General features: G+C 43.3%; 1 protein-coding gene across 1 annotated transcript; it reads left to right on the plus strand.

The window, feature by feature from the left end:
- The first annotated feature begins 1,460 nt into the window (after positions 1-1,460).
- creb3l4 (cAMP responsive element binding protein 3-like 4) lies at positions 1,461-26,153 on the plus strand. The gene is made up of 10 exons (XM_056286278.1): positions 1,461-1,587; positions 3,776-3,928; positions 6,288-6,549; positions 8,159-8,295; positions 15,139-15,228; positions 15,681-15,787; positions 19,808-19,876; positions 20,951-21,035; positions 21,215-21,308; positions 23,388-26,153. The coding sequence occupies exons 2-10, from the start codon at positions 3,779-3,781 to the stop codon at positions 23,714-23,716; spliced, it is 1,323 nt and encodes a 440-aa protein (XP_056142253.1). The 5' UTR covers positions 1,461-1,587; positions 3,776-3,778; the 3' UTR covers positions 23,717-26,153.
- The last annotated feature ends 996 nt before the right edge of the window (positions 26,154-27,149 follow it).

Raw genomic sequence — 27,149 nt, forward strand, 5'->3', positions numbered from 1 at the left:
TCCAGATGAACTGATTCAACTTGCTTTGATTTTCTTACCTGGATTATTGAGCATGCATAACGACACTTTTCTTATTTTTTCTTTTCTTCCTTGTCGTAGGTCACTAAGCCAGGCGTAATAACGCCAGGGGTAGTTACACCAGATCCAGTGTACTGGTGAAATTGAATCACTTTCCAAATACTGACTGTTTTTTGGACCGGACCAGCGGGCCGGCCTTTTAAACACGAATGTCGCTGACTGACTGATCATGTTTCACACGATTGGGGCACTGAATCAGGTGACCAAAAACTCACTGAAGTTACACGGTCGACCGCCGAGAGGCGTGAGGGGGAGCGCACAGTTCATTCATTCATTATCCAAATCGCTTGTCCTTACTCAGGATGCTGGAGCCTATCCCAGCAGGGCGGCAGGCGGGGAGACACCCTAGACAGGCCGCCAGACCGTCACAGGGCTCTCACGCTCTCTCTCTCTCTCTCACACACACACACACACACACACACACACACACACACACACACACACACACACACACACACACACACACACACACACACACACACACACACACCTGGGGACAATTTAGTACGGCCAATTCACCTGACCTACATGTCTCTGGACTGTGGGAGGAAACCGGAGTACCCGGAGGAAACCCACGTAGACACAGGGAGAACATGCAAACTCCACATACTAGAGGACGACCCCCAAGGTTGGACTACCCCGGGGCTCGAACCCAGGACCTTCTTGCTGTGTGAGGCGACCGCGCCAACCACTGCACCACCGCGCCACCCGGAGAGCGCACAGTTAAAGCACCCCAAATTAGAACCCTGCACGGGCTAAAAATTCCAACCCTAGTCCAGCGCCGGCCTAGTCCTAGTGTTCAAGTCCTAGCCCGTTCCCAGCCCGACAACGTGTGCAGTTTTCCAGCCCGAGACCGACACCAGTGTCATTTTAAGCTCACTGGTGTGCCCTCTCTCTGATACACGCGTGTACATACACGTATGTATAAAATTTATAATCAATATAACAATATCATATCGTGGCCTATGTGTACTCTGCACGTATATAGGAAGTTGTATGAGCCTGAATCCGACCCGAGGCCAATCTATAGAAAGAAAAAAGCATACATATATGCTGATCCGTCCTCATAGGACTGAGGAGCGGCGTTGCCCCTTTAAAAGTCATCGAACGGACCCTTTAAAACGCCTGTTCGTTCCTGTTCTTCCATTGGCTCTTAGTCCGCAGCTTTGGAGTTCTGTTCAATCAGAGGGAAAAGCTACAGGGGTGGGCGGGATACGTCCTAAAGGCACAGATTTCACAATCATGCCCTCGACTCAACTAATGAGAAAGCAAAGAGGAGCGAAATCCACTTCGTCTGTAGGTCAGTGATGCTGGGGACATTCGCTGACGCCGCATCCTGTGCGTATGACAGACGGTTTTTGCCAACTGGATGTTTTCGGGTGTGTGTGTGTATGTGTGGGGGCTGTGAATTCAAAGTTGCGCCGTATTTCTCACTTCTAATGGTTATGCGGGTGCTAAGTCTGTGCGTCCGGAACAAGAGCCGCTCCTGAGAAGACGAGCCCCACTTCAGTAAGTATTGAGTGAAACTCTTGTTTAACCGGTTCGACAAGAAACCTCTTGAGGCTCCGCGGAGCGAAGCTCACATAGTTCCACTACTGCAGACGAACAAGGCCGAAGTGGCCTTAAAAGAGGCTCATATATATTGTCTGTTGCAGACATGGTCATGCAGGCTTTACATTGTAATAAGCAGTTTATAACATAGTGGTCGAGCCATAGTTCAGTGGTTTTCCGATGCAGGGTAACTGAAATTATCTTTACATTTGTTGTGCTTTCCACTCGGAATGTAAAGATATTAGCAGTCTGATAACGACCAAAATTGTTAAACTAGATGGTTTAGAGTAATAAGGAATACTCTCACACACACATACACACACAGGCTCTAATCTGTGTGTGTGTGTGTGTGTGTGTGTGTGTGTGTGTGTGTGTGTGTGTGTGTGTGTGTGTGTGTGTGTGTGTGTGTGTGTGTGTGGTGTGCCCACGTGGGTGCGCTACCAGGATATTGACATCCTCCAGTCTTGCGAAATGGCTTTGTACAATAGGTTCCCTCCCATCGACAAGGACTGCGATACTGGTGCTGTAGCCAAGTCAGTTTTATTTGTATAGCCCAATATCACAAACTATGGATGGGCCTGGAATTCCCTAGCGGCATGCTCCCCCGTAAGAAAATTTTTCAATGTTGATAATTTAAATGCATCAATTTGGTGCATTTTGAGACCAAAATCGAGCTAGATAGAATAACAAATGTAATCAAAAAAAACCCTCATAAATTATGCAACATTGGCAAAATGAGCCAAAATGTTAAAAATTACTCAGTGCAAAATATATATTGATTGAACAGCAGCAGTACCGTCACTTGCCAACGTTGAAAGCCAGTGAGTGACCATTTTGAACTCTAATTCTATCACTGACCGACCAATAGAGGGCGCAACAGGTCTGTGACCAAGCAACCACAGCCCAATCAAAGGTCCTGTCCCAATACCCACCCTACGCGCTACCTAGAGTGGTGCAGTTTGGTACTACAGCGTTGCGTAGGGCATGCAAAATCCCCTTTGGGAAGGAGGTTTAAATGAATTGAATTGGGACGCCCGAGTAACGCGAGCAGAGCAGCGAGCCAGTATTCAGAACTCGCTCATAACGTTATCTGTCATGTAAAGACATGCTACTAGAGTTCATTATCAATCACTATCAATCACAGTCTACAAATCTCTATGATCACAAGACGGTGGCGGAGAGGAACTCTTGGTCATCTCCTGGTTGCAGTGACGACTCCGAGTCTGGCACCGTTCGTGCACGTTTAAAGAACTTAAACAAAGTTAGTTGCGCCATAGCCTCCACCCACATACGGAAGCATAGCCGACCGCTTATATGTTTTCGTGAAAAAAGCAACGCTTGGTAGGGCAGTTGGAACTAGCCTAGCCTATCCCGCCGGCGTCGAACATCACATCACGTGTCTCATGAACTTGCTTGCGCATGAACATCAACATATAAAATTATGTTTATAAAAACTATTTTTAGCACAAAATCATGCGATTATTGGCTGATTTCGAATCATTTATGACTAAATGAAAATTTGTAAAAAATAATATATATATTTTTTGGGTAGGAAAATTGCAGGGTGGGCCTGGTGAAAAGTGGGCGGGCCTAGGACCGTCAGGCCCACCCATAACGCCGTGCCTACCTTAGACCCTCGCATCGGTTAAGGAACAACTGCCTAAAAAAACCCAAAACAACCTTTAACAGAGAGAAAAAATAGGAAGAAAGCTGTGGGAGAGCAACAGAGGAGGGATCTCTCTCCCAAGACAGCTGTGCTTAGTAAAGTATTCAGAGTGTCTGTTCTTTTATTCATTGCCACTTTCTTCATTGTTCATTTTTTGTGCACTCATACACACACGTATGTACACGCACACACACACACACACACACACACACACACACACACACACACACACACACACACACACACACACACACACACACACACACCAATAACTGCATTCTGCAGGTGTAAAGTCTTCTCTAGTACATTTCTGTGATCACGCAAGAGTCTCAGGAATATGGCTCTGAGTCTCACCTCCCTGACACGAATGAGCCATGGATCAGGTACTCATGGCAGTGAATGTCACGTCTTGGTGGACGAGAACATGAACGTGTCTAGAAATATGATATCAAATACAACAAATGAAAAACTGTGTTTCAGGCCATGGATGCAGAGAATGGGGAGCTGTTTCTCAGTCATGAAGATGAGCAGGTGGTTTTGGGGCAGAGATGGAATCTCGACGCGGCAATCCACTGCTCCGATGTCATCTTCAGCAACTCAGAAAAGCCCCTGCAGGAATGGGCGGTAGACTGTGTGAGTCTCTTCACCTATCCGTTTAGTCAAGGTCTTGTTTTGTTTGAGGTTGTCATCTAGTATATTAATTAGGAGGTTGTAACAGCGTGAAGTTAACAGCCTTCTAGGCTGATATATAGACTCTATATCCAGTGTTGGTATTGTTGGTATGCAGTGTGCTATAGGATACCATGCAACGCTGCAAACTTTCCCAGACGCAACTCGTTTTGTGGCATTGGTAGCCAATTTTAACCTTAAATTATAAAATCTCACCAAGTACAACAGTTGTACAAAGAATTTAGCATGTTAACCTAGCACTCATTACATGACAACACAGTGTAACAGGTTTTGTCAGTTTTTGTTAATTATTTTTATTCGTCAAGCAATTTTTCACCATTGTCTATATTTTGATACTGATTTTCAAGAATTAGGGCAATGTGCAGAACTGTAGCAACTACAGAGGCATAACGCTGATCAGCCAAGGCATGAAAATATGGGAATCAGAAAGAGTAGTGGAAGCTAGGTTATGAGGAGAGGTGATAATCAGTGAGCAGCAGTATGGTTTCATACCACGAAAGAGCACTATAGATGTGATGTTTGCTTTGAGACTGTTAATTGAGAAGTATAGAGAAGGCCAGAAGGAGTTACACTGTATCTTTGTGGATTTAGAGAAAGCATATGACAGGGTGCCGAGAGAGGAGGTGTGGTATTGTATGAGGAAGTCGGGAGTGGTAGAGAAGTATGTAGGAGCGGTGCAGGATATGTACGAAGGAAGTGTGACAATGGTGAGGTGTGCGGTTGGAATGACAGATGGGTTCAAGGTGGAGGTGGGATTACATCAAGGATTGGTCCTGAGCCCTGTCTTGTTTGCAGTCGTGATGGACAGATTGAGTGGCAAGATCAGGCAGGAGTCTCCAATGGACTATGATGTTTGCGGATGACATTGTGATCTGTAGCGAGAGTAGGGTGCAGGTTGAGGAGAGCCTGGAGAGGTGGAGGTATGCACTGGAGAAAAGAGGAATGAAAGCCAGTAGGAGCAAGATCGAATACATATGCATAAATGAGAGGGAGGACAGAGGAATGGTGAGGATGCAAGGAGTAGAGGTGAAGAAGGCATATGAGTTTAAATACTTGGAGTTAACAGTTCAAAGTAATGGGGAGTGCGGAAGAGAGGTGAAGAAGAGAGTGCAGGCAATGTGGAGTGGGTGGAGAAGGGTGTCAGGAGTGATTTGTGACAGAAGGGTATCAGCAAGAGTTAAAGGGAAGGTTTACAAGATGGTTGTGAGACCAGCTATGTTATATGGTTTGGAGACAGTGGCACTGACGAAAAGACAGGAGGCGGAGCTGGAGGTGGCAGAGTTGAAGATGCTAAGATTTTCATTGGGAGTGACGAAGAAGGGCAGGATTAGGAAAGAGTATATTAGAGGGACAGCTCAGGTTGGATGGTTCGGAAACAAAGCAAGAGAGGCAAGATTTAGATGGCTTGGATATGTGTGGAGGAGAGATGCTGGGTATATTGGGAGAAGGATACTGAATATGGAGCTGCCGGGCAAAATGAAAAGAGGAAGGCCAAAGAGGAGGTTTATGGATGTGGTGAGAGAAGACATGCATGCGGCTGGTATGACAGAGGAAAATGCAGAGGACAGAAAGAAATGGAAACGGAGGATCTGCTGTGGCGACCCCTAAGGGGAGCAGCCGAAAGTAGTAATAGTAGTAGATCTATGTTTCATAATGGGGCTGGGTAGTGGTGTTTAAGATCAGTGATCTTCAGTGCTGTGCAATGGAGAGTCATACGTATGCAGGTTGTTAGTCGTACATACACCAGCTGATTTCAGTAATTATCTTTTTTTTAACCAAAAAAATAAGAAGAACCACTTTTATTTGCTACATTTCCAAAAGCAGTAAAAGGCCTTTATCACATTTATCATAAAGCTTATGAACACACATACAGCCATGGCTCCCTTAAGGCAGTCATGAGCATGGGGTCCCCTTCAGTGGTGTTTGGTGCTTTACAGAACAAAACCTCAGCAGTGATGTTGAGACCTTATAGATCTAGATGCTGACTTTAATGTTTTTTTGTGTTTTTTTGCATCGGCACACTTCATTGCTGTCCCCTGAGATTCAATCTAATGTTCTTTGGGTTTATAGATTTGGGTTTCTACTGCTAAGTCATCCTGCTGGTCTAATTAATGGAGTCAGCTGATGTCACGTTTTATTGTAATTCAAACCTGCACAGGGTTGCTGATGGTAATGGATCATGTACAGCAGACTAGTTTGTGGTAGGACACCAGTACAGTAGACTGAACTTGAAATACATAACAAGTACAAATTCCAACACACCCTGAGCGGTCAGTCACCTGTGTTGCTATAATTGCACCAGACGCTGAACGACAGCGAGTCGGAGGATGTGCTCCACGCCGTTGACCCGAATGAGGTATTTCCTAGTGGGCCCCCCGGGGAGGCCCTTTCTGAGACTGACAGTGGGATCTCAGAGGATCCCCCTGCTGATGGACCCATCACTGCGGCGTCAGCAGAGCCCGCCCAGCACACCCTGTACCAAGTGGTCTATGACATCAATGACCTGCGCAACGTCACGGCTGATTCTGTTCCCACCAGTCTGGATGTCATCTCTATTCAACTGGGTAAGACCGGAACTGGTGTGTGTGTGTGTGTGTGTGTGTGTGTATAATGTGTCTGTGAACTTGATGTTTAAGCAACACCTTAGTAGTCTTTGAGAAGGACCACTTCTGACTATGATGGGGGTCAGAACCCGATCAGCAGGAAAATGACATGGGATGAAATAAGCTTTTCCATTTCCCAATGAAATGAAATGTTCCGACAGCAGCTAGGTGGCCTGTCAAACGGCCTAACCTTACCTCCATCATTGATTCTGGACTTTTGTGAATTTTTATGTTCAGTTCGAACCAGTTTGGGATAGGTGCAAACACTCCACGTGAACTCTGGTGAATATCCACCAAGGCCAAAAAATACTTCACCAAAAATTGGAGATTCAGTGACCAAAGAGGCAAAGATTCATTATTCTGGGGTGTCCATGTTGCGCAGTGGTCTATTCCGTTGCCTACCAACACGGGGTTCCCGGTTCGAATCCCTGCGTTGCCTCTGGCTTGGTCGAATGTCCCTACAGACACAATTGGTCGTGTCTGTGGGTGGGAAGCCGGATGTGGGTATGTGTCCTGGTTGCTGCACTAGCACCTCCTCTGGTCCTTCGGGGAGCCTGTTCGGGAGGAAGGGGGAACAGGGGAATAGCGTGATTCTCCCATGCACTGCATCCCCCTGATGAAACTCCTCACTGTCAGGTGAAAAGAAGCGGCTGGCGACTCCACATGTATTGGAGGAGGCATGTGGTAGTCTGCAGCCCTTCTCAGATTGGCAGAGGGGGTGGAGCAGCAACTGGACGGCTCGGAGGAGTAGAGTAATTGGCCAAGTACAATTGGGGAGAAACCCCCACCCCCCCAAAAAAAGATTCATTATTCCAACCTCCAGTTTTTGATTTTTAGTGTCTCAGATAAACTTCATTCGCAATTTTTCGTCAAAAAACCTCGTCGCCATTTCGCTGGATGCCAAGCGCTTTACTAAACCAAATTCTATTTTATTCCTATATCTCTTTGGTGTTCTTAATCAAGTACTATCATCTTCTGTAAAACTTTAACTCAGAAACATCCTAATATCGCTAGCAAGCTAGCTGTTGTGATCCCGATTATCCTTTACAACCATGCACAATCTCTTTCATTTCAATTTTGATATTTTTGCTCCCATCTTTACCTTTTCCATTTACACTGGACAGTCTATGTGACATGACATGAAATTAAACATCATGGAATTCAGTAGTCATGTGTATCATTTGTGAAAGCAGAAGATTTCTGTGCAACAATTTCGGATTAGCCGAACCCCACTAGAAAGCTCTGGGCCTCAATTTTCATATAAGAGCAGTTTTGGAAAAATGAGTCCCACGTTGTTCATCAAGGTGGATTCGTTATTTGAAAACGAAATTCTTGGTAAAACTCAACTGTAGCTTCTGTTATTTGTCTTGTGTTTGTATGTTGTCTTTGCGTACTTGATGTTATGAGTGTGTTTTGTTTTTTTGTGTGCACGTGTGTGTCTGTTGTGTGCATGTGTGTGTTTGTGACGTGCATGGGTGTGTGTGTGTTTGCATTGTATTTGTATGTGTGTGTCTGTGTCCTATGTTTGTGTGTTTTATACATATGTGCTGAATGTGTGTGTGTTGTACAGATGAGTGGAGCTCTCAGACATTGTTTTCAGACTCCTGTATTGTAAATGAGGTTCCTGTGATGTCTGCGGCCAGCACCAGTACCGCCCACACCCTGTTTGTCTCCAGCACAGCACCCTCTAGTCCCGACAACTACCAGGTTAAGAGTCTTTTAATTAGTTTTTTTTAACCTTTATTATTCCAGGGAAAGCTGACTGAACATCAGGCTCCTGCTTCACATCCATATTGTTCTACACTTTCAAATCTGGAAGCTGTCCTGTACAACCACACAGTCTTTTACCACTGTTCACCTAACAGAGCAATTTGGTTTGTGTATTGCTGAAAGGCACCAAAGTAGTAATTTTTACTAGAGGGAAGTTTTTGTAATAATTATCTGATATTCTGCAGGAAATAGCTCTCAATCAGCACATTAGCATTTATCAGTAACACCAAGAAGTGTCTTTAGCCTCAAGCTGTTTTTCCTGACTGGACATTCACACCTCTCGAGATTCATCTCAGCTCTTAAGAGCACTCTAGCTAACTTATCTAATGTTTTCTCTCTCTCTCTTTCTCGCTCTCTCTTTTTTTTTTTGATCCCCCCCTTTTTTCCCCCAATTGTAACTGGCCAATTACCCCACTCTTCTGAGCTGTCCTGGTCACTGCTCCACCCCCCTCTACCGATCCGGGGAGGGCTACAGACTACCACATGCTTCCTCTGATACATGTGGAGTCGCCAAATGCTTCTTTTCACCTGACAGTGTGGAGTTTCGCCAGAGGGACGTAGCGCATGGGAGGATCATGCTATTCCTCCCTGTTCCCCCTCGCCCCTGAACAGGTGCCCTGACCGACCGGAGGAGGTGCTAGTGCAGCGACCAGGACACATACCCACATCCGGCTTTCCACCCGCAGACACGGCCAATTGTGTCTGTAGGGATGCCAGACCAAGCCAGAGGTAACATGGGGATTTGAACCGGCAATCCCCGTGTTGGTTGGCAACAGACTAGACTGCTACACTACACTATTTTCTCCTTTTAAAAATCTTTTATTGTGTCGCCCACATAAAATGTACATAAATGTCACTAGAGGGCGCATTCGGGTAGCAGGGAAGTGAGAGATATTTTTTCCAATCGACTTCATAAACACCTGCCTCTGATTGGTTAAGGTCTGGGAACCCCTGCCTAAAATTGGTTAAGGTTATGGCTTACTCAATCAGAGCTTTCGTCACACAGAAGTTTGATCTAAAGTTGGTTGGAAAAACGCTACACGCTATTGAGAAGGAAGAAGTCCTTCCTTATTTTTTCAATGTGGCATTGGCCCGATCCAAATGTCCCCACTTGCAGACTAATGTGCTTATCAAAGGAAAGGCTGGGATCAAACGTAAGATTTTTGGCTGCCACACTTTGTGAATCCATAGAGTTGCCAAACGTTATCGTTACTTGATCAAATTGGTGTCTGTGTCTAGCAGGGCTAATTACCAGCATCTTGGTTTTATCCGAATTTAAAAGCAGAAAGTTAAGTGACATCCAATTTTTCACAGTAGCCAAGCAGGCCTCTAAATTAGTCATTTGAGTGTGATTATCAGCCCTTATAGAGGTGAAATATAAAGAGAGAAAAGTAGAGGGCCAAGAATTGAGCCCTGAGGTACACCATATTTAACATCAGAGAATTTTGATATAATATAACTATAGCAGGCACAATTTGTTCTTCCAGATAATTAAGACTTAACCCAAGAGAGAGCTACGCCAGAGACACCAAAATTACAATTTAATCTGTCTAATAGTATACAATGATTAGTGGTGTCAAAGGCTGCACTGAGGTCCAGTAGTAGAAGCACAGAAGTGGAATCAGAGTCCATAGCTAGTAAAAGATCGTTCACCACTCTGGTCAGAGCAGTTTCAGTGGAGTGACAGAGCCTGAAAGCCAATTGAAAAGGTTCATATAGATGGCTTTCTTCTATATGGGTCAAAAGTTGTTGATACACAACTCTCTCAAGTATTTTAGAAAAGAATGGAGGATTAGAGACTGGTCAGTAGTTATTAAGAGACCCTGGATCGAAGCGTGATTTTTTAAGTAGAGGTTTAACCACAGCTGTCTTAAAACTGCTGGGAACAATGCCAGTAGTCAGTGATAAATTAACAATGTCTAGCATTGTAGGTCCCAGAAAAGGCCAGAGGTTTTGATTTCTGGGCCAGAAAAGGCCCAGAAAACAAACAACAATCAAAAAAGAAAAAACAGAAGAAATAAATGGAACAACGGGACATCGGATGCAAACTTGTATGCACAACAGATATGTTGCTACTATAGAAATTTGTTATGGTCAGGGGTGCACATAACTTTTTTGGTCCGGTTCTCAAGGGAGTCCCGGGAGATGTTGCTTGGTACTCAGTCTTTATGCGGCACGGTTATCCTACAGTTGTCATCATCACTGCACTCCTGACTCCTCTCTTCACTGTCTTCCTCTCTTTCAAACATGGTAGATGAAGATGTGGGCCTACTTGTTTCTCCCTGGTTGAGTCTGCGATTAGCTGTTTGCATCCATTTCATCTTAGACAAGTAGATGTGCATCAGGGGTAAGAGGCTGGAGTGACAGGCGGGATCTGTATTTGCTTTTTATTATACTGAGACCCTCTCACATGCAGCACTGCTCAAGGGCAGTGTAAGCAACAACAGAAGGACTTTATGAATGCTGGAGTAACTATCAGGATTACTTATTTTCACTGTGTTGACCAATTCATACACAGAGGAGGCTCCCAAACGTTTTCCTGCTTGCTTTAAACGCATCCATTCTCTAACAGTGGAGTCTCTGCCAGCAGACAAGCTGGCCTCATATTTCTGGAGGATGTTAGTAAGTGTTGTGTTGCCAAAACTGTGGAGGTCTTGCATTTCTTGAGGCCAAGTTGAATGATCAAAAATTAAAAATTGATCACATGACTTAAGGGATTCATATCTACTTTCAAACTCATGAATTAGACTTCTCAATACATAGCCTGGTCCCTGTCAGCATTTGAAAGTCTCTTTCCTGTACTTGCCTTCACGGTCAAGCAATAGTGTCAGCTGTCCAGCAGCTACCATGAGCTCATCTTTGCGTTCACCAATAGTCAAGTTATCTTGCTGGAACCTGAGGGAGGTGAACTGTAAAATGTTTCCAGTGTCAAGCATGCTGGCTAGGAAACACTGAAAATGTTCTGTGTAGATATGTTTTAGGTCACTGTCACCACTTGTAGCCACTTGAATTTGAATGGCAAGTAATAGCCTCCATATTGTCAACAGTCTCTTGCCTCCATGCAGACCATCTGATGTTCTGAAACTTTCCTAGTTTAATGCCATTCTCATCACACATCTTCTTTAGTTGTTCTGTTCTTTTTGCAACCCCTCTCTATAAATAAAAGCTCAGCAACTTGATAACGGAGCGATTAAATGTCTCACAATATGGTACCATGCGATCAACTGACTGCAGTTCTCGAGGGTGTGGGCAGTACACAGAATATGCACAAGGGAGTCCCTGATCGCCACAATCTGACGCGATTTGGGAACGACCCCATCATAAACTCAAACGTTGACTGCTACTCCGTCTGTACACAACGAGACCAAATTTCATCTTCCACTGATCCCCTAAACCACAAGTATGGAAGAGCTGCTCCAGTCCGTTCACTATGTCCTGTGCCGCTCAGTTCAAACCCAAATTAATTAATCCAAGGAAATCTGCGGTAAACTCTGCGTAGCTAGACACAGACACTGTACACAATTTCCTGCTCCACTTGTGTTTGTGTTATGTCTTCTGATCCATCAAAGAGCACGCCCCAAAATTCAGCTGCCTTCAATTTTTTACTCAATTCTAAACTGACTGTCTGTGCGATGCTCTGCATGATACTGCACCCCCCCCCTGTTCTCGTGAATGATATGTACTCCAAACATTAACTCCAAGCCTCCTGAAAAGAGCAATATCCTCCTCCTATGAACGCGCATGTTTCGCTTTGTGAAAGGCCAACAGAAAAATATCACACAGTGCTTGACGCTGTTCTTCATTCAGCATGTCCTGCCACGTGTCAAGAGAGCGAGTGGATTTCTGATCCTGGCTGCACCTGTTATCAATAGTTTGCACCATGTTCATGTGGTCTTTACCCTTCTCATGCTTTCCAAAAGCTGGATGACTGAAATGGTTTGTCCCTATATAAAAGGCGCTGCTTTTATCCACGAGATTGGGATTTTCACAGCATATTTTGTACCACATCTCTGTGCGGTCGTCATCTGTTTGGAGCCAGGCTGCTTCCTGCAGCCAATTTTCCGCGAATACACGTTTTTATGTACAGGTTCAGTATGTATGGCATTTCTTTGGAGGTGGTGCAACACCAAAATAACTACTTAATGTAGCTTGTTTCTTGGACATTTTGATGAATGGACAAAAATCCTAAAACCAGAGGGGGAAAAATTTAATGTTAAGCTAGTTGTAATGTAAGCTAACTATAACAGTTACCCTTGCTAACTTGGAAATGAACCGCATCCACTTAATCAAGAACCAAGGCTAAAAGTTGCACGATTAACAATTGATTATTAAAATTGACACATCTGTCATAATGACTTTCTTACCAGCGATATATGGAGAAAATCCTGTTGTTACAGTAAGTGTCCCAAAAACGTTGGTTCGCAAAAGCACCTCTTTTCCGTGTTGAGGTTCCACAATTTTCCACAGTTATTGTTGAATTATTCACTCGTTTCACCTTGACCTAAATTTCATTTTCAACCAGCGGCCAAGGCCCTCGCGAGAATTGCTGCTTTTTTTCACAAACGAATATGAATTTTCACACCCGAATGTGTTTTTTTTTACAATTCGGTTATATATTCGAATTTGAAATATTCATTGACAGACCTAAAAAAAACCCCACAACCTCGCACCACAAGAGCAGCTTCTTTCCTACAGCAGTAGGGCTTTCTAACCTTTGTAATGAGCCCCCAGACAACCACAGGTCCTGACACTGCCATCCTCCTTGTATCTTCCCTACTGTGCTCTCTGTATATGGACACCTTCCATAAAACTTGCACTACCCTGTGAATAGCTTCTTAAAATTCTCTTTTAATTTTTTGTATATACAGCTCCTGCCACCCAGTGCCGGGCATCAAGGGCTGCCATGTGGTGACCATGTTGATTGCACCTTAATTTTATTTTATCTTATGTGTATATTATTTATTATTCTTTTTAACTTTTATCTTTACTATTTACTGTTAATCTTTCCCTCTTGCCAACATACCAAGACAAATTCCTTGAGTGTTCTTGTACTTGGTAATTAATACGATTCTGACTCTGGGTTAGCCGTATGTTGGGTGAGTGGTCGGGTTTCGGAAGGTGGGTAAGGGACAGGAGAACTGAAAAAACTGTATTTGGGTAAAAGTATGACTGCTTTATGGAAAAAGTGACCTTCACCAGAACTACTTGAGTACAGTTAGAGTGCTAAAGCAGCTTGTAAAGAAATTATTCAACTACTATGTACATTTCAAATTACTTTTAAATCAGTCTTTGTTCTATGGTGTTTCTTTATTTCACCGCCTTGTTTTCTCACTTGTTGGGCACAGAATGTGCTTGACTCTGGGCCCCCCAGAGAGTATAATTTAGTTTCGAAACCTCTAATGTCTAATGAAGCCGATGGTGAATTCCTCGCCGGTGACATGTGCAGAGCAGATTTCACCACATGAATGATCCAAACAGGAGTGGCGGCCACCTTTTAATTAGTTAGTTTGTGCTTTCAAACTGTTTAAACATTCACGTCTGCCTGCCTAACTGTGACCAGGAGATGTACCCACTCACTAGTATGTTGAACAGGAGGGATTCGAGGGCGGGTCGTGCAGAGATCTTTCGGATTTTAAACAAACATTCTGTTTGGCTCTGCCACGCTTTTCTAGTTTAATGCGTTACGCTTATTTTTCCAGTCTTCTTTTTTTCCTAACAGTTAGTAAATTGGTAAACCTACTGTTGCTTCCTTCCGTCTCTCCAGTCTGTATTTTTCATCTGTATTATGATCTTTAGTTTTTTGCATTTTATTATCTTCATCCTAATTTACATGTATCCAATGAATTTCGTTGGTTGTATGTACAATGACCAATAATAAAGTGTCTTCTATTCTCTATTGCTTTAACAATCCAGTTTTCCCTTTGGTATCAATAGTTTGATCTAATCTAAGATGATAAATACATAATTTCTGAATTCAGTTTCCTTTTAGCACTATCGCTGTTATTTAGGGCTACCTTAACATAACTTTTATCTTTACTAGTTATCTTTACTATTTATGTTTTTGTGGAAGGTGATTCTGCAAAGGGGTGGCACAGTGGCGCAGTAGTTAGCGCAGTCACCTCACAGCAAGAAGGTCCTGGGTTCGAACCCCAGGGTAGTCCAACCTTGGGGGTCGTCCCAGGTCATCTTCTGTGTCGAGTTTGCATGTTCTCCCCGTGTTTGCGTGGGTTTCCTCCAGGTGCTCCAGTTTCCTCCCACAGTCCAAAGACATGTAGGTCAGGTGAATTGGCCATACTAAATTGTCCCTAGGTATGAATGTGTTGGCCCTGTGATGGACTAGCGGCCTGTCCAGGGTGTCTCCCCGCTTGCTGCCAAATGACTGCTGGGATAGGCTCCAGCATCCCGCGACCTGAATTCGGATAAGCGGCTTGGATAATGGATGGATGGATTCTGCAAAGGTCAAAATATTCCTCTCAATAGTTAATACAAAATATGTTTATTCTAATGTCTTTCACAGGACTTGTTGGCCAAAGCAAAGTCAGTTTATCATTTTCTCCATCACTAATCTGAAGGGATCGCTTCTCCACACAATAATTATCTTGAAGGAGCTTGTTGTTCTTGGAAGTCTTTGTAATGTCGTTGATTAAAAGTTAAGCAGGGCACAATGCATGAAACCTTTCCTGGATTTGTGAAGATTGAGAGTGGCTGGTGGGTGAGATGAAATAAGGTCTCGGGGACTAAACCACCTATCTTTTCTGTTTCTGTGTTGTGTATATACAGCAGTACTCAGACCTCCAGCTGACAGAGGAGGAACAGAAACTGTTGACCCAGGAAGGCATTTCCCTGCCCAGTAACCTGCCCCTAACCAAGGTCCGAGGTCTCATCTTGACTATGTCAGACCTGAATTAAAGTTCAATTCAGTGTAGTTTAGTTTATCGCTTATCTGTCTGTTGCTTGTCTATATCACACTGTGTTTCACCTGCTTGTCTGTGTGTCACTGTAAGTGTGTCTGTCTAAACGGATCCATCAGTTGTTGGAGTATAACACCGCAGTCATGTTACTCATGAATTAAGTGCTTCACATGGGTTTCGCGTGGGTTTCCTCTCGGTGCTCCGGTTTCCTCACACCATCAAAAAGACATGTTAGGGTTAATATTCCTGTCTGTGCCCCTGACCAAGGCAATGGAAAGAAGAACTGGAGTTGGTCTCCGGGCGCTGCAGCTGCCCGCTGCTCCTATACAATAGGATGGGTTAAATGCAGAAGACAAATTCATTGTAACCTACAATAACAACATAAAGTGACTTTCATGGCTTCATTAACAGGCGGAGGAACGGATCCTGAAAAAGGTTCGCAGAAAAATCCGGAACAAACAGTCGGCTCAGGACAGCCGGCGCAGAAGGAAAGAGTACATTGATGGTCTGGAAAGCAGGTAGTATGACTGACTGTTGTGTTGTCTAAACAAAAATACACATGGGGAGCCAGCTGTCTCGCTGCCATATTATACGCTCCCTATTAACCCTCCTGAGCTGCAGATCACGCTGGTGTGATCAAATCACATGACTGGTTTAAGCCGCCGCAGCATAAAAACGAACAAAAAACATGACATTGAGCATTGCTGTCAACTTCCATCGAAAATGCAGGCTTGAAACTCCATGCTAGTTTTTGTTAGATGTTGATATACCAAGTAAAAACGGAGATAGGATACTATAAATTTGATATAAAAATCATATTTACGCTTGCTTAAAAGTATGCAGGATTTGATGGGAGCTTTAGTTTATCTTGGTTTCACCTTCTTCTTTTTTTTTGGATCCCCCCCTCCCATTTTCTCCCCAATGGAACTTGGCCAATTACCCTATATTCCCGAGCCGTCCTGGTCTCTGCTCCACCACCTCTGCTGAGCCGGGGAGGGTTGCAGACTACCACATGCCTCCTCCAATACATGTGGAGTTGCCAGCCACTTCTTTTCACCTGACAGTGAGGCATTTCACCAGGGGGACGTAGCGCATGGCAGGATCATGCTATTCCTCCCAGTTCCCTCTCCCCCCCAAACAGGCACCCCCCACCGACCAGAAAAGGCGCAAGTGCAGTGACCAGGATACAGCCATATCCGGCTTCCTACCCATAGACACGGCCAATTGTGTTTGTAGATGCCCGACCAAGTCGGAGGTAACGCGGGGATTCGAACCAGCGATCCCCATGTTGGTAGGCAACAGAATAGACCACTACGCTACCCAGACGCCCTCATTTTCACCTTTTTATGTTCACATTTGCACCTCTAAAATGCTTGGAGCATGTTTGTGTTGTTGAAAAAACATAATTTTCGAAATCCGTTTTGATGTGTTTTGGGTCCAGTATGTTGATACAGTATGTCAAAGTGAAAAAATAATTGCCAGGTCATACGTGCTGAAAAAAAAAGATATAAAGGCAAAATCAAAAGTATTCAAAAATGGCTCCTAGCTGCCGTGTGTGTTGGGATGGGTTAAATGCAGAGGATGAATTTCCCCACAGGGATTAATACAGTAGGGAGACCAGGGCATCTTTTCAGATAGGTAAGTTGTCATATCGTTAATATTTTCACCATCAGGGGACGCTACTTAAAATTCAAATACTAATTTTGTGCATCTACTTGGTCTGATGTCATATCCTGTCTGAGAAAAGCAAAGCACACTGTTAACTGAGGTGAGCACTGATATACCATTTTTTACATTCTAAAGTAAAACAAATTGAACTTGACATTTTTTGTAATAATCTTCTAGTTAAAAATCTTCACAATTATACATTTGTACTTGGTAGAGGAGAGAATAAAGTGTCTTGTTATACTTTTGCTAATGTCCTGCTTTAAGCTAATTTTAAACTACCATATGCTGGCTCAATACTGTAAGACATTCACCGCAGCTGAAACAGAAAGTCAGAAAGCCATCCCAACTACGGTGGTTGGGTCTAAATCTCCATGGCAGGTTTTTAGGCCAGACTTGGAGCTGAAGCTTGAGCAGTACCTTATGAGATCAGCTGACATCTATTTTGGTTTGTCACCAACTGAGGTGAGAAAGCTAGCATGCAAATTTGCAGTGGCACGGGAGCTGCAGTTTCCACCAGCCTGGGCTGAAAAAGGCAGCAGTGAGTGGTTTACACGCTTCTTAAAGCGGCACCCTACACTCTTTCTCAGAAAACCAGAGGTAACTACCCTTGCCAGGGCAAGTGCCTTTAACAAGGAGAATGTCAAGGTTTTCTTTGACAATCTGGAGAAGGTGTTAGGCCGACATTCACTCGGACCAGGGGACATCTGAAATATGGATGAAACTGGTGTGACGACTGTGCAGAAACCAGACATATTGGTGGCCAGGCGCGGTTTAAACAGGGAGGGTCACTGACATCTGGTGAAAGGTGTACCCTAGTGACGCTAGCATGTGCAGTCTCAACAACAGGGAACAATATTCCCTCCTACTTCATATTCCGTTGGGTGAACTTCCATGATCACTTCCTCAACAATGGACCACCTGGCAACAAAGGAGGAGCAAATCCCTCTAGCTGGATGAAGGAAACACACTTTGGATTTCCTCAATCATTTTGTTGAACATGCCAAGTGTTCAAAGGAAAAGTCATGCTTACTCCTTCTGGACAACCAGAGCTCCCATCTTTCCATTGATGGACTAAATTTTGTCAAAGAAAATGGCATAAGTTATGCTGTCCTTCCCACCCCACTGCTCACATAGGCTGCAACCTTTGGACAGGACAGTTTATGGGTTGCTGAAGAGGCACATAAGCTCAGTGTCTGATTCCTGGATAAGGAACAACCCAGGGAAAACAATCACAATCTATGACATCCCTGGGATTGTGGCAATTGCATATCCTCATGGCTCTAATCCCACTGAATATTCAGGCCAGCTTTTGGGTGAAAGGGATTCAACCTTACAACAGGGATGTGTTCTTGGAGACAGAATTTGCACCATCCTATGTCTCAGATCACCCCTTTCAGGACCCAGCCCTTCCTGGCCCCAGGACCAACCCAGCACTTCCAGGCCCCAGCACTAACCCAGCTCTGCCCATTAGCACCACCTCACCCTTGCCTAGTAATGCCAGCTCCACCCACCAATCAATTCCAGTCCAGAGCACATTTGGCCCTATCCAAAAGCCGGTCCAAGAAAACTAGCCTGCCAATCAAAAAAACAAAAACAAGAAAAACGGCTAGTCTCACTGACACCAGTGAAGGAGGCACTTGCAGCTAAAAGGCAGGCACAAGGTAAAAATAATATTTCCAAAAGAAATACAGGGGAACCATATCTAAAACACCAAAGAAAAAGAAGGCAGGTGTAACAAGAAAGACTCCAGATGTCTCTTCATCAGATAAAAATGAGTGCTTGTGCCTTGTTTGTGTGGAGCCATTTGCGAACAGCCATCCAAGAGAGACTTGGGTCCAGTGCATGAAATGTAAACAGTGGGCTCATGAAAAGTGCACCCTTGGCAAGGTAATTTATGTGTGCCAGAACTGCAGTTCTGATGATGAGTCTGTCTAGTGAGGTTTGAGACCTGGTTTCAGATTTTTTGACATGTTTTATTTGAAAGTTTGTTTGAAATGATTTTCCAGTTGTTGTAGTTGGGACTGATTTAATGGCCACGTTCCAGGACTGATTCAAGTTCAATGATTAATCAATCTTTTTTTTCTGTAGCTGAATTTAATTTTGAATTTGAAGTAAAAAAACAAACAAACCCAACAACAATGAATTGGTTCTTGTTTTATTTGTTGCAAAATCCAGTGTGACATCATACCCCATATAGTGGGACAATTTACCTACTGATGGGGCAACATGTCACATGTGCACACTCACTATTTAAATGCCTATAACTCTGTACTGATATAAGATATGAAAATGAAATGAATACAAAATATATGGCTGAGACTTGGTTCTTTCATTTGGTTTGCAGTTTTTAACAATATGGTGTATTGATCCCAAGATGTAGAAAAGAGTGTGAAAAGTGTGACAAGATGCCCCGGTCTCCATTCATCCATTATCCATTATCCAAACCGCTTATCCTGCTCTCAGGGCTGCGGGGCTGCTGGAGCCTATCCCAGCAGTCACTGAGTCTAGGGTGTCTCCCTGCCCCAGTCTCCCCCACATCTTAAACTTAAAATAGCCCGAGACTCCTAAGAGTTAAAGTGAATCAGGACATCCTGACAGCTTGAAAGATAAAAGTACACACGCCTGAGGCTCGGACCTGCTCTTGGCACCCTGGGTTTGCATCTGGCTCGGGATCTTTACTGCATGCCTTCCTGACTTCCCCCACTGTATAGTTCCTTTCTTATAAAGGCCAAGAAAGTATTTTAGGAAATTGTGCTGTAAAGCATTGCTCTCATTGACTCTGTGTGTGTGTGTGTGTGTGTGTGTGTGTGTGTGTGTGTGTGTGTGTGTGTGTGTGTGTGTGTGTGTGTGTGTGTGTGTGTGTGTCTCAGGGCAGCAGCTTGCTCAGCACAAAACAAGGACCTTCAGAGGACAGTGGAGCAGCTGGAGAAACACAACAGGTAAACTGTTAGTTACCTTTTAACTATTCAAACAATACCATCTACTCTGTCCCAAGGACTAAGTGTGACCTTGATTGTTGAGCAGTTAAAAAAAAAAGTGGTGGATACCGTGTATGTGTAACGACATCTGACATTTTTCAACTTCCACAGTAGAGTTTGTTTGTTTGCTGTGGACTGCCAGTGTGAGGCAGGTCTTTGGGTGGAAATCTTGGGTGTGTGAGTTGTTTACTTGGTACGACTCAGCAAGCCCTGCTGATATTTGATAGTTATGTTGTGCTTCAGAAAAGCAGGCAAATATACACACAACACCTTTAATGCCTGGTGCACACTAAAGGATTTTCAAATCTTAAAAGATTTTTAAAAAATGCGGGAGACCACAGACATAATGACAGATTTTTTTGGGGGGGGTGGGGGGTTTTCCCCTTTTTTCTCACTAATTTTACTTGGCCAATTACCCAATTTTCCAAGCCGTCCCAGTCGCTGCTCCATCCCCTCTGCCAATCCGGGGAGGGCTGCAGACTACCACATGCCTCCTCCGATACACGTGGAGTTGCCAGCCGCTTCTTTTCCCCTGACAGTGAGGAGTTTCACCAGGGTACATAGAGCGTGGAAGGATCACACTATTCCCCCTAGTTCCCCCTCCCTCCCAAACAGGCGCCCCGACCGACCAGAGTAGGTGCTAGTGTAGCGACCAGGACACATACCCACATCTGGCTTCCCACCCGCAGACACGGTCAATTGTTTCTGTAGTGGTGCTTGACCAAGCTGGAGGTAACACGGGGATTCGAACCAGCGATCCCCGTGTTGGTAGGCAACAGAATACATACTGCCATGCCACCCAGATGCTCTGTGTGTACATTTTTAGTGGGTTTTAGTTTGTGTTTGCGATAGTGTATGTGTTAACTGTGTTTGTGTTGTTTTTCATGGTTATCATAATGGTTGAGTGTTTGTGTATGTATTTCTGTGTGTGTGTGTGTGTGTGTGTGTGTGTGTGTGTGTGTGTGTGTGTGTGTGTGTGTGTGTGTGTGTGTGTACTTGTAGCGAGTCCATGTTAACTCTCTATTGACTGTTTAGGTCCCTGGTGGCTCAGCTGCATAGATTCCAGTCTCTTATCAAACAAACAGTTAGCAAAGGAGCCCAGACAAGCACCTGTGTATTGGTAAGATACACACACACACACACACACACACACACACACACACACACACACACACACACACACACACACACACACACACACACACACATACGCACACTTACACATTTATGAAAGCTCTTCATGGTGCTGGTACAGACTTTATCATGTTCATATAAGTGTGCGTGTGTGTGTGTGTTCAGATCATCCTGCTGTCTTTGGCTCTGATTATCATGCCCAGCTTCAGTCCCTTTAGAGGAGGAACATCCTCAGAGGAGGACTACAAGCCAACAGGAGGTATGATCCCATCAATGTCCTCTCCTGTTTTTCCTTCCCCTCCCACTGTCTCATTTCATCACTGTTAACCTTTTAGATGAGATGGTTTTAGTGGCCATTTCTATGAAATAGTGTGTGTGTGTGTGTGTGTGTGTGTGTGTGTGTGTGTGTGTGTGTGTGTGTGTGTGTGTGTGTGTGTGTGTGTGTGTGTGTGTGTGTGTGTGTCAGTGATATTCTCATCGGCACACAAAATGGTTTTGTCAAGTTTTTCTTTATCACTTTCTCTATTTTCTTCTATACTGATAATTAGCAAATCAATTTCTCCCAAACTAAAACCAAGCAGTTGTGAGAGGAGGAATTTCAACCTCTGATAAAACTGAGATCTTCCAAAGGAGATTAAATGGATAATCAACGAGGTAATTTGGTCAGAAGAGGAAGTCTAGCTCAGTTTAAAGTGGCTTTCATACCGATATCATTTTGGTCAGAGCTTCTTATTGAGTTTGGACCTCATTGTCAGGTACGAATGATCCATGCAGAATCTGGTTCATCCCTCGCCAGGCTTCCAGTCGTACTGTGGTGCAAAACATTTTTGACGTGAAAGCAATTTTAAATCCAAACTAGATTAGGAAAATATTTACTCAATGAAATATGAGAATACACTCTCCTCTGTCACTTATTAGCGTTCAAAAGGCAACCAAAACGTCTATATTTGAACTCAACTCATTGCCCTTCTGTTCCAATTTCTTGATCTTGATTCACACTTTAACCAAAATGCACATTGGACATTGGGCAATGTGAAATGAACCAGACCTAATGAATACAATGTAAGTACATTGTGGACTTTGGTTTAATCTTTCCAAAGACATTTTTGTGTGAAGCACAAAATTTCTGGCAGCTTGCCGCCAATCGTGTTGAGTCAGGTAATGCTGGCACTTTTTTTTTCTTTAACTTTTTTTGTCACTTGAAAGCCAATCAGAGTCCATCTCAACCGATAAATATAAGCATAATAATCAGGGCAAAATCAAAAGCAATGTCGTCAAATAATAGCATCAGACATAGATACAGGCAATCTTGTTTGCATCCCAATGCATTTTTTCAGAAGATGGAGAGCGTGGCTCTTACCTCTCCTATCTATTTTATGTTAAATGCATTTTTTTTTCTGAATGGACATGTATGTGATGACCATATATTACTGAAATCATAGCAAACATAATCTGTGGGTGAGTAATGAGGAGTTAAGTCAGCTTTTAAGTCAAGAGTACACTACGGAGGGGGGCATCTGGGTAGCGTAGAGGTCTATTCCGTTGCCTACCAACACGGGTATCGCCGGTTCGAATCCCTGTGTTACCTTCGGCTTGGTCGGATGTCCCTACAGACATATAATTGGCTGTGTCTGCAGGTGGGAAGCCGGATGTGGGTATGTGTCCTAGTCGCTGCACTAGCGCCTCCTCTGGTTGGTCGGGGCACCTGTTCGGGGGGAGGGCCCCTGGCGAAACTCCTCACTGTCAGGTGAAAAGAAGCAGCTGGTGACCCCCCACATGTATCGGAGGAAGCATGTGGTAGTCTGTAGCCCTCCCCAGATCGGCAGAGGGGGTGGAGCAGCGACTAGGACAGCTCAGAAAGCGGGGTGATTAGCCAGGTACAACTGGGGAGAAAAAGGGGGGGAATCCCCCCCCCCAAAAAAGAGTATACTGAGGAGATTAACCCCTGATATCAGTACTGTTTGATATTTTGGTATCAGTTCTGTTTGATATTTTGAGTACATAAAATCATACTGACGCACTCAGTTATGTGACATTATCTTACTGTTGTAAGAAAATGAATAGGAATATTTAGAAAATGTAAAAATGAGCATGTCTCTATTTATACATATAAAATTCTATTTCATCTATTCTATTTTCAGTGTTATTATATCTGTATAATCTTCTTTCGGCTTATTCTCTGTTATTATAGCTGTATAATATTTTATAATAATAATTTTATGTATATTTTATATTAATTTATTCATATTGTGTATGTATATTTTATAGATATCTAATAGATACTCTTATAAACAGAATGAATAACCGAAATAATTCTGATTTATTGTTTTTTTGACAGTTATTTCCAGAAACATCCTTATAGACCTCTCCTCCTCACCGCCAGCAACAGACGAGGCAGATGGTCGTCCCAACCTTCAAGCCGTCTCGTTACCGGTCCCTGCTCAAATGAACCAGTCTGCATCTCCAGATAGCGGCACTATTCTCAAACAGCCAACAGAAAACCTTGAAATCACAGACTTTGTGGACGCAGTCCAAGAGGAGAGTCTATCACGGAACGAAACGGCTCTCGTCTCCGGGCGAACTGAACCGCTGGCTCTCGGTTTGAGGTCTGTGGCTGGAAAAGGAAGCCTGGACACAACAAAACCTGCACACGCGGATGAAATGTAGAACGTTAGCCGTTAGCTTAGCATAGCTGCATCCCTCATCCTTTGGAGCACTTCAGTAGTCTACGCACTTTATGCTTTACGCATTTTGCTGAATGCTCCATAGCGACTAACCACTGACCGGCAGAGATTCCGTGTTTTGCTCAAGGACTCTTTGGCAGGACATGTTGGCAACTGGGGGATGTGAAACTCGACCTTTTAGTTCTGGGGCATTAGTTCTAACCGCAAGGTCCAAATTCAATCGGTATTACTTACAAAAGAAAGACACACTTTTAACCGCAGAGACATTTTTTTTTAGCACACACACACACACACACACACACACACACACACACACACTGTCTCCCTTTACTTCAGGGACAAAGAATTAACCTCTGTTCAGGACATTTTCATTCTCTTCTATAGGCCTCTAAAAATTAAGTTACAGAGAATTTTAATGAATCTTTACTTTGCTGAAGACGTAGTGGGGGTTCCTCAAAGACCAGTGAAACCCAGTTTTAGGAACCAGACCGCCCAAGCAGCAAGTCTTCTACCCTGTTGCCATGTTGGCCTTGTTTTGTTAAAACACCTTTCAAATGGCCTCACCATGTCTAACGTAAGCTGGGCTTCAACTAATACAAGTTTATCTTGATGATGTTCAAACAATCAAGCTGCATTTTATATAGCGCTTCTCTAGCTGCACCAGCCATTCAAAGTGCATAACAATTAATCAATATGTTTAGAAAACTTCCTTAATGAAAAAACTGTAGGCTAGATGTAGATGAATTTGCTTCTAAACAACGCTGAGATGTCTGTAATTCCCTAAGAAGCAAACCAGAGGGTTTTTTTTCTTTCCACAAATTGGCATTAACTAAGTTTAGATGTTTTCATCAAACCAGCGGTGTGGCGTGGTAACAGTTAGCTTGTGGTGGCTAAACGATACAACATGAATCGACTTTCCACATTCGAAATTTAGTTAAATTATCAAAAATGAACACAGATTTCAAAGTCTCCACTTTTAAAAGGCAGCGTGAAAGACACCCAAAGACAAAATGTTGCAAAGTTAGCAGCGGTCTGTGTAGTATAATCGGTGTCCACTGCATTAGGCTAACAGGCTAGCGTTAGCTTCAGGGGGGTAAGGAAGGTACCTGGGCCGCCATCACTCTGCCGCTCAGTTTGCACTTAGCACACAGACAGCCTCTCCACTTGCAGAACCGTTTGTGTCCCTTCAGAGGTGACTCGTATCCGTGATTCCTGCATTGGGAACATTAGGGCATCGTCGGCTGTTTTTTACTCTTCGATTGGGAGCGTAACGGTGACAGGCCGGTACAGGGCTCCCTGTTTGCTGCGCTCCTCCTGGCTCATTCTGCATGTTCCTCAATGCGGACACTCACTGTTCCATTTTTTTGCGCTTAAAAACGTAGTTGGGTTTTGACTTGTAGTCCAGTGAGCAGTGCTGGCTCCTCCAGGCTAACTTGGGAGCTTCCAGCTGAGCGTTGGTGCCCGTTGGTTTCAATGAGAAATGATAACAAACAAGCTGCTTTTGAGACTATTAATCGAAAATGTTACTTCTTTTATATTTGATTTTGTTTGTTGGCTTTTTTGGGGGGGGGGATTGGTATAAAATGGTTTCCATAGTGAGAGCACACAAACAGAATTCTCCATTAAAGGGATTTTTTTCTTTTAAATTAATGTTACTTCTAATGTGATTTCAAAGGGATTTTTCTCCAGATTTTCTTTGATAACATTTTCATTTTTCGGTGCATTTTTCATTATTCAGATGGCAATAAATGGCTGTTGACCTTTGACACTACTCTACTGGAGTGTAGACTTGCTAGCTGTGTTCAGAAACTTTATATATATATATATATGTAACTGCAAAATAATTGCTTGAGAAAGTGATTTCAGAAAACGGAAAAATTCAAGTCTCGCATTTGTTTGGTTGCTGATACCAAAGTGAAATCATTCCTTGTCTTTTTGTTGGTGATTTAGCATCTTTTCAACCTGGGCTCTCGTTGTTTAATTTGTTGACCGTAAAGTCTGAATTTGCTTGAAAGATTTTCAGTCAAGGGTCAAAAGTCCCCCTGTGAAAGATTTATTGAACCGTTTTGCTTAATTTGAAGCATATATTTTTCTGTATAAGAGGTGGAATGGAATACATTTATTTCTTATGAAAGAATCACTAATGGTATGAAATTAATCTTCTTTTGACCTTTAACCAGACATATCACTGTGTTTTTCTACCCCAAACCTTGGTGATGAGAGGTCTGGTGGGGTGTGTTATCTAGTTCTCTCACCTTCAGCCTACATTTAACCAATGCCCTTTAACCCTGTTGGCTAACAAGATCGACAGGTTCAAGAAACAAAATATTCTTTTATCTAATTCATTACGTAGCAGTTGTCGCAATGTGTAATTTCTTCATTGGCTTTATCTGGATATTTATATATTAAAAGGGGACAAACATTGCATACTGGGTTTGTTTGTTTGTTTTTAACCTTTTAGTCACATTTTTCTATTTACTAGCTCGAGAAAAAAAAGTATTTGCTCAACCAGCGTATGACAGCTTTGCTGAATGACCTGGGGTCAGAAACCATAACTGATGAATACTAATGAACCAAAACTTCTTTTAAAACTTACAGTAGATTCAATCCATTACTGAATAATTATTCATCTTATGCCTACCCTCAGCCCTGATGATTGTGGCCAAGTGTTTTGTGAGATGAGCTGTAATGTTGTTAGATAACCACTAGGTGGAACCATCATCACATCATATTAGTCACTGGCGTTAAGAACACAAAATTTGGAACAAAAAAGAAAAAAACAATCGTGATAAACGTAAGTAATCTCAATATAATGTTATTTCATACAAATAATGGTCTTCATGATGACACTGATTTTAGCGTGTGACTAAAATGAACAGCGGAAAAATACTGATACTGTTGAATTCCAATTCACTTAAAACTCCTGACACACGCGCGTGCACACACAGCCTCACTGACACCTATGGTGATACTGGAATTTGCAAAGGTGTTTTATCCATTTAAAATAAAACAGTTGTCAGTGGTGTTATTGTGTCAGCACCTTCAACAAACAAAAAGGCCACAAAAAAAACAGGACTGATTCCTGGTTTTTGATGGTGTGGTATTGGCAAACGTCTTTCACAAATGTAGTCCCCAACAATCTTGTTTAACTACAAAAATTGTAGCTGCTTCTTTAATCTTTCTGCTACCTTCCTCGTTTGTCACTGTGACTGCTATCGTGAAAATATAAAGTGTTAAATCCTTTTCCTACCTGACAGTCAGCATCAAAATGAGCAACTAAAAAGTGTTCAGTATTTGAATCCAAAGGAATTGAATCAAGTGCAACTGGACTTGGTTATATATCCGTGAAGATGTTTCACCTCTCATCCAAGAGGCTTCCTCAGTTCGTGCCTTTCTGACTAGACCAAGCTAGTCTG

Source organism: Lampris incognitus, chromosome 9 (genome assembly GCF_029633865.1).
Source record: "Lampris incognitus isolate fLamInc1 chromosome 9, fLamInc1.hap2, whole genome shotgun sequence".
Taxonomy (NCBI): domain Eukaryota; kingdom Metazoa; phylum Chordata; class Actinopteri; order Lampriformes; family Lampridae; genus Lampris; species Lampris incognitus.

Coding starts and splice junctions, on each gene's coding strand:
- creb3l4 (XM_056286278.1), top strand. CDS start 3,779: ATGGATGCAGAGAATGGGGAGCTGTTTCTCAGTCATGAAGATGAGCAG. Junction 6,550..8,158: donor TGTCATCTCTATTCAACTGG/GTAAGACCGGAA, acceptor TGTGTTGTACAG/ATGAGTGGAGCTCTCAGACA. Junction 15,229..15,680: donor GTAACCTGCCCCTAACCAAG/GTCCGAGGTCTC, acceptor CTTCATTAACAG/GCGGAGGAACGGATCCTGAA.